General features: G+C 30.6%; 1 protein-coding gene and 1 pseudogene across 3 annotated transcripts; one reads left to right on the plus strand and one right to left on the minus strand.

Annotated features, from left to right (window-relative positions):
• Positions 1–2,626: 2,626 nt before the first annotated feature.
• LOC120088483 (Homeodomain-like transcriptional regulator) lies at positions 2,627–5,301 on the plus strand. 2 transcript variants are annotated; one of them, XM_039045822.2, is made up of 3 exons: positions 2,670–3,995; positions 4,135–4,568; positions 4,857–5,301. In XM_039045822.2, exons 1-3 carry the CDS (start codon positions 3,577–3,579, stop codon positions 4,904–4,906), a joined length of 903 nt encoding a protein of 300 aa, XP_038901750.2. In that variant the 5' UTR covers positions 2,670–3,576; the 3' UTR covers positions 4,907–5,301. The 2 variants fall into 2 exon arrangements, with proteins under 2 accessions (XP_038901748.1, XP_038901750.2); XM_039045820.2 differs by lacking the exon at positions 4,857–5,301 and having other exon boundaries at positions 2,627–3,995; positions 4,135–4,809.
• Positions 5,302–10,369: 5,068 nt separating this feature from the next.
• On the minus strand, positions 10,370–11,032 carry LOC150033132 (small ribosomal subunit protein uS2c pseudogene; annotated as a pseudogene). The gene is made up of 2 exons (XR_016524119.1): positions 11,024–11,032; positions 10,370–10,905 (listed from the first exon to the last, which is right to left on the minus strand). The product of XR_016524119.1 is annotated as a small ribosomal subunit protein uS2c pseudogene (transcript).
• Positions 11,033–11,905: the final 873 nt, after the last annotated feature.

Consider the following 11,905-nt stretch of genomic DNA (forward strand, 5'->3'; position numbering starts at 1 on the left):
CTAGAACAACCACTAGCTATAATAACGAATTCGGTGTCCCAAACGCTCATTTAATAAGTATACTATGCTTTAATTGATACTCGATTGAGAGATTTGGATCCCAAGCCTACCGAGTAAAAAGGTGGTTCGTCTAGGCTTCAATTATGTGCCCAATTGATGCAAATACAAACGCTGGCATAATTTGGGAGTTCATGTGCCTACGTGGGGCACACTCATTGGTGGTCACCATTATCTATCTGGACCATTTGTCTAAGACTTCATTGTGTTTCACACTTGCCCAATGATTTGATGACGCCTGTAAGAATAACATCCGTCGGATGAATAGATTCTCGAGATCGTAACCCTTAAGTAGTCACAATTATGTGGAAGACTGCCCAATGAGAAGCCTGGCCCATTGTGGACCCCACAAGCGGACCCCACTCTATCAACTTGCATGACATCAATCAGGGCCGTTGGTCTGGATCTATTGTCACTTCTAAGGGAAAAAGTTAAATTTTTAAAAAGTAATAATAAATAACATTATTAAAAAAAAACATATGATATTTATTTATTTATTAAAATCTATTTATTTAATATTTGTTGTTTCGTGTTTTTTTTTTTTTTTTTGAGGGGGAGTGGGGTGGAGGTGTTTTAATTATTTTTTAAATTATGTGTATAAGAATATTATATTTTGAAAAAGAAAATTACAAAGTATATATGTTTGCACTTTGCACTAAATTATTTGTTTATAATATAGTTTTATATAATCATGGCAATATATTTTGAACAAAGCTATTATTATTGTTTTACCTTTTTTTTCCTTAAAAAAATACACTACTTCACTCTATACAAAGAGGCTGAAGAGTCCCAAATTTTAGAATAAATATAGAAATCATTCTCAACGCATCTCTTTTTTATTTAAAAAATTAGAAATACACATAGAGATGTCTAATTTTTCCGTAGAGACGAGACCCAAATATTATATACATATTTTTTAAAAATTGAAAAATCATCATTCACCATTCATAAATTGTAAAAATTATCTATAGAGTAAAAATTTACTATGTTAAATAGAGAGTACGACTTACAAAAATGTGGCAATGATCTAAAACCGTGTGATGATCCATATTCACATTTTAAGTCGTTGTCATATCGTTACACCATTTATGTGTCATTTGTTTGTCATTTTAAAGAATTTATGTTCACATTTATTGAAATGGAATCACCATTTACTAGTAACAAAGGATTGTCATCCAATCAAATTTGATAAACTGAACCCATCAAAAGAAGAATTACAAATCTTAAAAGCCATGTCCAATTTGCATTCAGATTTTTTTTCTCTTTTTAATACATATTAATGAAAAAAAATACAACTTTACTCTTTCAACTTGGAGATTTTATCCATTTGATTTTTGAAAGTTATAAAATGTCTAATAAATGTATGAATTTTAAACTTTGCGTCTATAGATCATTGATAAATTTAACATTAAAAAATACAATTGATTTATTATATATAAATTAAAAATTAATGTCTAATAAATGTATGAATTTTAAACTTTGCGTCTATAGATCATTGATAAATTTAACATTAAAAAATACAATTAATCTATTATATATAAATTAAAAATTAATGTCTAAAGAAAACTTAAACTTTGAAATTTGTGACAAATAGAATCTTGATTTCTATTTTTTATTTTTAATTAAAGTTAGAGATTTAGTTTATAAATTATAATTTTAAAAATTACTCCAAAATTTAAGTGATTAAACTTATAATTTAGTCCATTAAAAGATTACATTGATTGTGAATTGTGAACAAGGGACAAGGGAGCCTCCCTTGCTAAGCCTAAGAGCACCCACTCATTAATTAATTTACGATTAAAATATTATGTTGGTGTTGTACTTTAGATTTTGTTTTATTTTAGACATGTAATTTCAGTTCTATATATCCACACATCATCTTTTTAGGTATGATAATTATTGTTTTTATTTAACTAATTATAATAAAAATTAATTTTGGATGACTAAATTCAAAATTTATCGAAAGTATAAAGTGGTTAAATTACAAATTTGGTACCAAGGGTTGGAGAAAGTTATAATTTAGTTCATGTGATTTATAAATTAGAATTTAGGCCACGTTTACCCTAATAAAAACGAAATAAATAAGTAGTAATGTGAAAAGTGAGTCCCATTTGATTATCGTTGGTGGTGTTTACTTGTGTTATGCATCCGTATTGACACATGGGATCCACTTCCAAATGTGTAATCGAAAAATGCAAACTGATTGACGAGTAGATCGTGGTCAATCTAATTGCATCTGAGAATTACGTCATATCGTCATCATCACCGCTATAGCCACCGTCATAGTTACGATTATCGTTATTGCTTTAGAGCAAAATTTATGAATTTTGACATCTTTAGTGTCACCGTTATCATTTGAGTTCCATAGGTAATGATAACAATAATGGTAATAGTAAATGTGATAAAATTCATAATTCGAAATAACAATGATAAAAAATAATCCAATTACATTTGTGATTCAAACTCATTACAAATAATTCATCACTATAGATCTACTAAGATCACATAAATTTTCGTTATGAATTAGTAAACATAATTTTAATCCCTATAATTTGATAAAACTTGGATAGATAGTTCAAGTTTTTAAGTTGTTCTTCATCATAAGAGTATCCACACACTAATTACATCCACCAATCATAGCCTAACACCTTCAACCTCTCTTCCCTCTTCTCTTCTTCCTTTACTATTATTATTATTATTTATTATTTATTATTTATTTTACTCTTTTTCATAGATTCATTCCTTGAAGCTCGCTCTATTGCTTCGCTTTTCGAGCTCCTACTTTTTCCCCTTTCTCTTCTTCTTCTCTCTGTTTCAACTAAAAAGAGAAGGGAAAAAAAAAAAAATCCACAGCATAGAGTTCAGTCTTCTCCCACTCGGATTCTCCCCTTTTTCAGCTTTCCTTTCGATTTCCCAGTTCGATTCCTTTTCACTTCTAGATTTCTTTCCCTTTTCCCGATTTTGATTTCCAAAACCCACTTGGGTTTTCTTTTTCTCGGAAAATTTCACTCACTTTCTCGGTTATTTTCCCGGAAAATTTCATCCCCTGTTTCTGTTTGGATGAACTGTTCGTTGTTCTTAGGGTTTATAGCAATTCTGGGTTGAGTTTAGATTTTTCTTTTCTTTTCTTTTTTTTTTTTTATTATTATTATTCTGATTTTTTCTTTTTGTTCTTTTGTATTTGTTGGTTTGGTTTGTAAAGGTGCAGTGACTTTTTTCTTCTTTTTTGAAGGGTAGATTCCTCAGAGTACGCCTTCACAGAAGAAAGAAAAAAAAAAAGTATTCTGATTCCATTCAAATGCTTGTTGATTTAACGCCCTTATTGTCGAATTCGTGAAATATCTCTTCCCATTTGATGCATTTTCTCTCTGGGTTCTTCCTGTTTTTTCCTCTATTTAACAATTTCAAAAATCTCTTTCCCACAAATCATTTTCTTCTTCTCTCTGTTTTTATTTTATCATGAACACCTTCTTTGAATCTGTTTGATTTTTTTATTCCCCAAATTTGAAATCCAGTTTCATGAAGTGGGAAATGGAAATTCTGTCTCCTTCTCTTGTTTCCACCATGAGTTGGAGTTCCGGCGACGGTAAGAGCTCGAGATGGACCGTCGCCGAGAACAAAATGTTCGAAAATGCCCTTGCTATTTTCGACACCGATACGCCAGACCGGTGGCAGAAGGTCGCGTCGATGATCCCTGGAAAGACGGTCGGGGATGTGATCCGGCAGTATAAAGAATTGGAAGCTGATGTTAGTAGTATTGAAGCTGGTTTGATCCCAATTCCTGGCTATGACACTTCACAATTTACATTGGATTGGGTTAGTAGTCATAGCTATGATGGATTTAAGCAATCGTATGGACTCGTCGGTAAACGATCGTCCGCGCGGTCGGCAGATCAGGAGAGGAAGAAGGGAGTTCCATGGACTGAGGAAGAACACAAGTAAGTGTTTGGTTTTATGTTGAAAATCACGTTCAATTCAAGAACAAACAACACCATTTGAAACTTGTGGAAAATTGAGGCATTTTGAGTGGAATTCTGTTGAGTTCGATTGATTTGTTATTGGTAAACAAATTTGCAGGTTGTTTTTGATGGGGTTGAAGAAGTATGGGAAAGGAGATTGGAGAAACATCTCGAGAAATTTCGTGGTAACTCGAACTCCGACCCAAGTAGCTAGTCACGCTCAAAAGTACTTCATTAGACAACTCTCCGGTGGAAAAGATAAGCGGAGAGCAAGCATCCACGATATAACCACCGTCAATCTCAACGACACAAGAAGTCCATCGCCCGAAAACAAGAAATCGGTATCACCGGAGCACACAACCGTTCTCCCATGCCACTCAAATCCATCATCAACCGTGCCACGAACCGCCTTCAATTGGAACCAACAACACAACACTAATGGAGCAGCCATGGTTTTCAACCACTCCAATGGGAATGTTTTCATGTCCCCGAGCGTGTTCGGCGTCAACTCGTATGCTGGCCTTCGGCTGCCGGAGCATCACCTACAAAAAGGTGCTGTCAATGAACCCTTCATTGGACCCCAAAACATGATCTTTCAGATGCAGGCTGGCCATTGCTTTCCCCATGGATAGTTTGAAATTTGAATTGAACCCCTTTTTTCTTCTTTTTGAAATGCCAATGCCAATGCCAAAATATGTCCTCTTTGAGCTTTCATATAGTATAGTTGTAATATTAACTATTGTCATATACTTAAATACAACTCCTATCTTGAAGAGGACAGGATTTGAATTCATTTTCACTCTGTTTTTTTTCTCTTTTCTTTTGGGGGTCCAGAAAAAGGGACCTTTCTGCAAATTGTAGATTCTATGTTGGGAAGACAAGGCATTTAGAGATGGGCAATGTGCTTTGCTTAGTCAATGAAAAATGTTGTGCAAGGAAGAAGCTAAGTAAGTTCAAAGAATGGTTCTTCTTGATAAGATTCTAGTCCATAATTCGACTCGACAAGAATCATTTCGCCGAAGAAAAAGAAACCCGTCTTCTTCAGAGTCGAGCCGAACGAAATACCGAAACCGGAGAAAGTTCAGCATCTTCACATTCAATTTGAAAGAAAGGAAATGGAGCTTTGTGTTTCTTTTTAGACAATACTCATCATATGCTTATATCAATCATTGTCTATTTTTTACTATTAAGCATGTTATTTGGCTATGCATTTCTGAAACATTATTGTTATTCATCTGTCAGTTTCTATGTTAATTGTTAACCTTTTTAAACATTTTTTTGTGGATTTGTATGGTTTTCTTCCTCCATTGGTTTAATAATGTAATTAAATTATGTTTTGATAGAACTTTCTTTTCCAACACAAAAAGACACAGACAAAACAACAGATGAAAATACTGTAACAAAACATTTGATTTGATTGATTTAGCTTTCAAGAAGTCTTTTTTCCTATGATTTTGCATTAAAACAACAACCATTGTTTTTTTTCCATTATAATTTTTATGCCCACTACAAATAAAATGAAAAGAAAAAACATGGATGTACAATGCACAAGTTGCACCTAGTAAAAATGTGTCATGTGACAATTTTTTTTTCAAAGTATACGATAACAATTGCAATTACATCTTTAAAGTTGAATCTTCAAACTTTCAATAGTTGTTTTTACGACTATTATAAATTTAAGGACTCAGAATTCTCGATTAAAAGTTTAAAATTGTAATTGCAATTACTGCCATCTTTCAAGAGTGACTTTTACATTCTTCCCTAAACAAAGTGCAATTATTGAAAAAAGTCATAACAACACTCAATTTGGTATCCCATTGAATCAAATCTCTCTCTCATTTTCTCTCTCTAGGAGCTTAAGGGCTAAAGCTGACTATGAATGCACTACACAAAGCATCATATGCTTCAAATTCAATTTTATTTTTATATTTTTTTATAAAAATTATTTTCATTGATACGAGATCATTTTGAAATATAGATCCTCTTATAAACGAGAAGATCCGTTCTAAGTGTGATTAGATAATTCATCATCTCCTTCAAACTCAAGATTCAGCTTTGGTTAACCATTAGATTATTTTAATCATTCCCTTTATTGGTTTAGATTTTGATACAAATCATTTTCTATATAACACAAAGCCTTTCTCATTCTCACACACAATTCAAGTGGCCCAACACACTTGTATCAAACTTCATCCTCAACAGAATCATTATTATTTTATTTAGATTGTATCTTACTAGAGAATATTTTTATCTCATCAAAATAACATGCCTTAAATAATAAACTATAAAATAAATTTTAATTTTTAGCTGTTAGATTTTCTTTGAAGTTCAACATACCTCAAACAGTTAGACATCAATGTTTTTCTTTTTCTTTCTAAATATGAAATATATCATTATTATTATTATTTTGGAATCATCTCTTATAAAGCTTGATGATTAGAGGACATTGAGAGTTTTACTGTGTTATTTTTTTTTTTTTTAACTTAATACTTTTTTTGGATTAAGACTACGAATATTGTAATATTTAAGTAAGATTAGACTATCTTAAAGTAATATTAAAATTTTAACTTTTAGAAACTATGTTGATTAAATGTCGTAATAATATCTTTGCACATGAAGCTTTATTAGAAAATCTTACAATGTTTTCCTTGAATAAAAATAGTATTAGAAATGACTCATTTAATATAGAAAATATTATAATATGTATATTTTGAGACGAAAGGACTTGAACCTCTAAATAGCAGGACCAAAATCCGTTGCCTTACCATTTGACCACATCCCATTTATATTCAATACTAATAAACATTAATATTGGTAGTGGTTGGTTGTCAATTCCAGTACAAATATTTATCGAAAAAATTAAATTGTTGCTCGAATTTTGAGACGTTTATAGATCCAATTAAACTAAATTTATTGACCATTACATATAATTTCATTAAGATATGGTATGAAAGTAGGATTTCTTCTATTCTCCTTGTATTTGAGAATTGAAGGATTTCTTATTGGCCGAGTTCAAATCAAAGAAAGGTTTTTTTTTACCTACTTTATGTTATTAATTTTTCCCTTATCCCTTATATCATAGCAATAATAGGGAATTAATAAATCAATCAAATAAAAAGAAATACAATTATCTTCAAGAACAAAGGAAAAAAATTGTTATGCTTAATATCTTAAGTTTCATCGGTATCGATGAGAATAAATTAAAAATTTACGAAAAAAATGAATAAATTTAAAAATAGCCAAATTTTCTTGTGGATTCCTTACGGAGAGTCTTGTCCGATCCTCGTAAAACTATATGACAAAAAAACATAGGAATGAAAATTGAAATAGGAGACAAAGACGAAGATTCAAATGGAAATTGAAATAGGGGCATTGATGGAGAAGAAGAACCGAAAGGCTATAATAAGTTAAAAAGGTTAAAAAGATAAGTATCGAAACAAAGTTAAGCCTAGGTTATGAGTACATTCATGGAGACAAAAACTATCCAACTTTCCATTAGTCATAAAAAGGGATTTTAGCCTTTTTTTTTTTTCTTAATCAGAAGAGAATATAATCATATCTTGAGAATATGAAGCTTGAGATTCTGTTTTAGTGGGCAAAATTTCATTGACCCAAATAATAATTTTCTATAATAGACCTTATTCAAAACAAACCTCCCTCTTAATCAAGTGCTCTATTGAACTTCTAACATTAATCTTAGATGATTAGTTTCTAACATTTATACCCCTTTTTCTTTAAAAAAAAAAGAATTATTATTTTAATGACTTGCATTGCAAACCGTTGAAGCATGAAAATAGTCAAACACTGTAATATATATATATATATTTCTCTAATCTGTAGAAAGAAAACATGTTTTCAAATTATCTTTCATTTTCATTCTCCTTTTAATTAGAGAGGTTCATTTCATCCACGAATAGAGTCTTACTCCAAATAAAGTAGGAAATTCCCGGTTAGACAAAGGATGGGGAGGATTTTTTCCTTGTTGACTAAACAAGAATGAGACGATGAGAGATTATATTCTCCGTCCCCGTTTTCACCCCCATCCCGATGGCCCGATTATATATATATATATATATACCTGAATTTTTTAAAAATGTTTATTTTAGTACCTGAACTTTTTAAAAATGCTTATTTTGGTCATTGATAAATTATGATTTTGTTTTAACAAAATGGCGAGATGACTTTATTTTTGGATGACTAGGCTACCAAATAAGTTAACAATACCAAAATCTAGAGTTTTAATTTTGAATAAGGTGGCAAAGTGGGAGAATTTAAAAAATATTTTTAGTTCAAAATTTTGGTCATTCAATATTTTGGCATATTGATTATTGGTATTTTACTTCACCTTCATCTTGCTCAATAGATCTAAAGCCTAGTTATCCAAAAATACAAGCTCTCTCACATTTATGTTGAAGAGTTAACATAATTTTAATAGAAGGGACTAAAGTAAACATTTTTTTAAAAGTTTAGGGAGTAAAACGAACGCTTTTTAAAGTTTAAGGACAAAAATAGAACAAGATTCAAAGTTCAAAGACTAAAATAGGATTTAAACCTTATATATATTAGGTTGAGATTAAGATATTTTGTTGTAATATTTAAATTTTAATTTTTAGAAATTATGAAAATCAAACATTTCAATTATATCTTTGTCACATATGAGTGAGAAATTTAACTTCATAGTAGTGATTTAAATGAAATAATATTTAAAAAAAAATCAGAAAAAATTTTCCTTGTGAAATCCTATCCCCGCGAATTCCCCGTGGAGAATCCCTACCCCAATCCTTATAGAGAATTTCGTAGGGATGGGGAATGAATGGGGTAGAGGGGCCAGGAACGAGAAAACCATCCTTGGCTCCGCCCTGTCCGGTGGACATCTCTACTTTTAACTATTTTAACTACTCACGACCTCCAGACCATTCTAATCATATTGATACTAAAATTTCATTTAGGTTATGTTTGATAACCATTTTGTTTTTTGTTTTTTGTTTTTGGTTTTTGGTTTTCGAAAACTAAGTTTACTTTTTCTCAATTTCTTATAATGGTTTCCATCTTTCTTAAACAAACAAGTTGGATTTAAAAACAAAGTGGATAACAAAGCAAAGAAATTTAGAAGTTTAAAATATAATTATAAGCTTAATTTTTGAAAATAATAATTAAAAAAATTAAATGGTTACCAAACAACTTGTTTAGTTTTTTGCTTTTAATTTTTAAAAATCACACACACACACACACACATATATATTTACAACTTGTTTACTATGATTTTCATCTTTCCTAACTAAACACTTGAAAATTTTTAGCTAATTTAAATAACAAGACTACTTTTTTTTAAAAAAAGTTTTTTTTTTCTTAAATAACTCTTGATTTTTTAAAACACCCTTAAAAGATAAATAACAAAACAAAGAAAATAATAGATGAAAATCGTATTTATAAGTTTAATTTTTTTTAAAAAAATCAAATATTTATCAAGCAATACCTAAATTTAAATCCTTATACTCAACCTAATAGACATGAGCGAACAAAAATATGAAGGAAAAAAAAAATCACATTAGACGACAGAAATGACAACACTAGTGAACAAAAATCTTCATATTAGGTTTAGTCGAACATCGTTCATCGGACAAAAGCATCAATTATCATGGTAAAGATCTCGATTCAATCTCCATCCCGTAATTATTGAATAATTAAAAAAGAAAAATAAATAAAAATCCTCATATAATTGAACAAGTGACTTTTTGTTATTTTAGCTTATAGGGTTTTAAAGAATATGATTGGTAGGCAATTATGATGGGAAGTGTGAGTTGCAAAATGGTATATTCATCCCCCACCACTTAAGTAAAGAATTACAAGCCATGAAGCTTTTCAAGAGTATGTGACAAAAACTAACCACCCTCTTTTCTCAAAGTGCTACATTTTTTTTCCTTCTTCTTTTTTTCTTTTTTCTTTTTTCTTTTTTCTTTTTTCTTTTTCCCCCCCTTTATGCAACTTGCTTGCTTAAAAGAACCTTGCCTCTAACTTTATTCTTTTATTTATTTTATTTTTGAGGGGTCATAACCTTAGTAAGTAGCTACCACAAACACATAATCACAACTTCAAGCTTTCGGTCATTACAATATTCTTATTCTTCTTATTCATTTCCTTTAAATATATATTGAAATACCTTGAATTTATTTATTGGCACTTCGAACAACCAAGTACGAGGGTTTAGAGTAGTGTCCTATATAAACTCTTTAACTCTAGAGGCACCGTTTGATGTAATTCTCTGAAAATATTCTCTCTAATAATACTGTTCTCCTTCTACCCATGAACGTAGCTAACACACCTTTAGTGAATCATGTATATCAATCTATGGAGTTCCCCCAAAAACCCAAAAATTGATTTATCTTATTATTAATCAAGAATTTCGTATAGAGCTAGAACGACCCTCAGAAATTGCAAATACTAATTTGTTAAGAATTAATCGGATTGAAGCTATAGCATCATCATTCGCTGGAATCGAAATATCTGCGAGATCGGGGTCACAATTTGTATCAATTAAACAAATAGTTGGAATTCCCAACGTGATACATTCTTGAAGAGCCCGATATTCTTCTTGCTGATCAACGATTATTACAATATCGGGTAACCCCGTCATATATTTAATCCCGCCCAGATATGTTTGCAAGTGAGATAATTGTCTCTTCAACATAGCGGCATCCCTTTTCGGAAGACGGTTGAGTCCCCCCGTCTTTTGTTCTGTTCTCAAGTCCCTGAACTTATGAAGTCTCGTTTCTGTAGTAGACCAATTTGTTAACATCCCCCCGAGCCATTTTTTATTAACATAATGACACCGAGCCCTTGTTGCAGCCCGGGCTACTGAATCCGCTGCTTTATTTTGTGTCGATCTTCTCTATCCCTATATTCATTTTTGTATTCTTTAATTGTCGATTTTGTAATATATAGGTATTTCGAATTTTTGGTAGGGGAGAAATTAAGGAAAAAAAAGGAAAAAGAAAAAGAAAAAGAACAATGACCATGTTGGGACGTGGGAGAATGCAACTCTAAACAAATAGAAAGAGACCCATGAAGAGTCTATTGTTATAGTTCGTCTTCTCTTGTGTATTATGATATTCCTATTTCCTCTGTTTTCTTCGATACTATCATCTTAAGTTGTTTTGATGGTTTGATTCTCCTATTGATCTTAAATTTTTGTAATGCTCGTTTGGATTTATTTATTAACACTTTTTTCTTTTCACTTATAAATACTTATTTGAACACTTAGAAAGTCAATCCATATGTGCCTTAATATTCATTTAGACAAATTACTAAAACAACTTTTGAAGTGTGATGGTAGTTATAATTATACTTTCAAAATTTCAATCCTAAAAATAGGACTCTCAAACTTATCAAGTGTTAAAAAGTTGTAGTAGAAGGTCCAATTTTAACTTTGATATAAGTTTGAAGAAACAATTTTTATATTGAAAAGTTTGAGGATATAATTGTAACTACAACCTTACTTTAAGGGTGGTTTTGTAATTTGTCCTACTGATTCTTCTCAAATTAGTCTTTTAATATACCGGTTACTACTTGTGGCTTCCAACGGTTGTCTATGTAAAATATCTACTCATCAAACTAATGAATAATGGACTTTATTGAATTGAACTTTACTTAAATGGTTTTTTTGGGACAATTATTTTAAATGATAAAATTACTAGAAATATTTTCAAACATAGCAAAATATCACTGTCTATCACTAATAGACCCTAATAAACATCTTCAAGACATCTATAAGTGCTATCATTGTCTAACACTGATAAATTGTGTCATTTCACTATATTTATAAAACAATTGACTCATTTTACCATATTTAAAAACAACTTTTTTTTCTAAAAAAATTGTCAATAATGAAA

Source organism: Benincasa hispida, chromosome 10 (assembly GCF_027475165.1).
Source record: "Benincasa hispida cultivar pf3 chromosome 10, pf3_genome.v1.1, whole genome shotgun sequence".
In the NCBI taxonomy this organism is placed as follows: Eukaryota; Viridiplantae; Streptophyta; class Magnoliopsida; order Cucurbitales; family Cucurbitaceae; genus Benincasa; species Benincasa hispida.

What these genes read in the sequence shown, in the direction of transcription:
- LOC120088483 (XM_039045820.2), top strand. Translation starts at nt 3,577, where the DNA reads ATGAAGTGGGAAATGGAAATTCTGTCTCCTTCTCTTGTTTCCACCATG. An exon ending in TGGACTGAGGAAGAACACAA is followed by an intron (nt 3,996 to 4,134) that starts GTAAGTGTTTGG and finishes ACAAATTTGCAG; the next exon opens with GTTGTTTTTGATGGGGTTGA.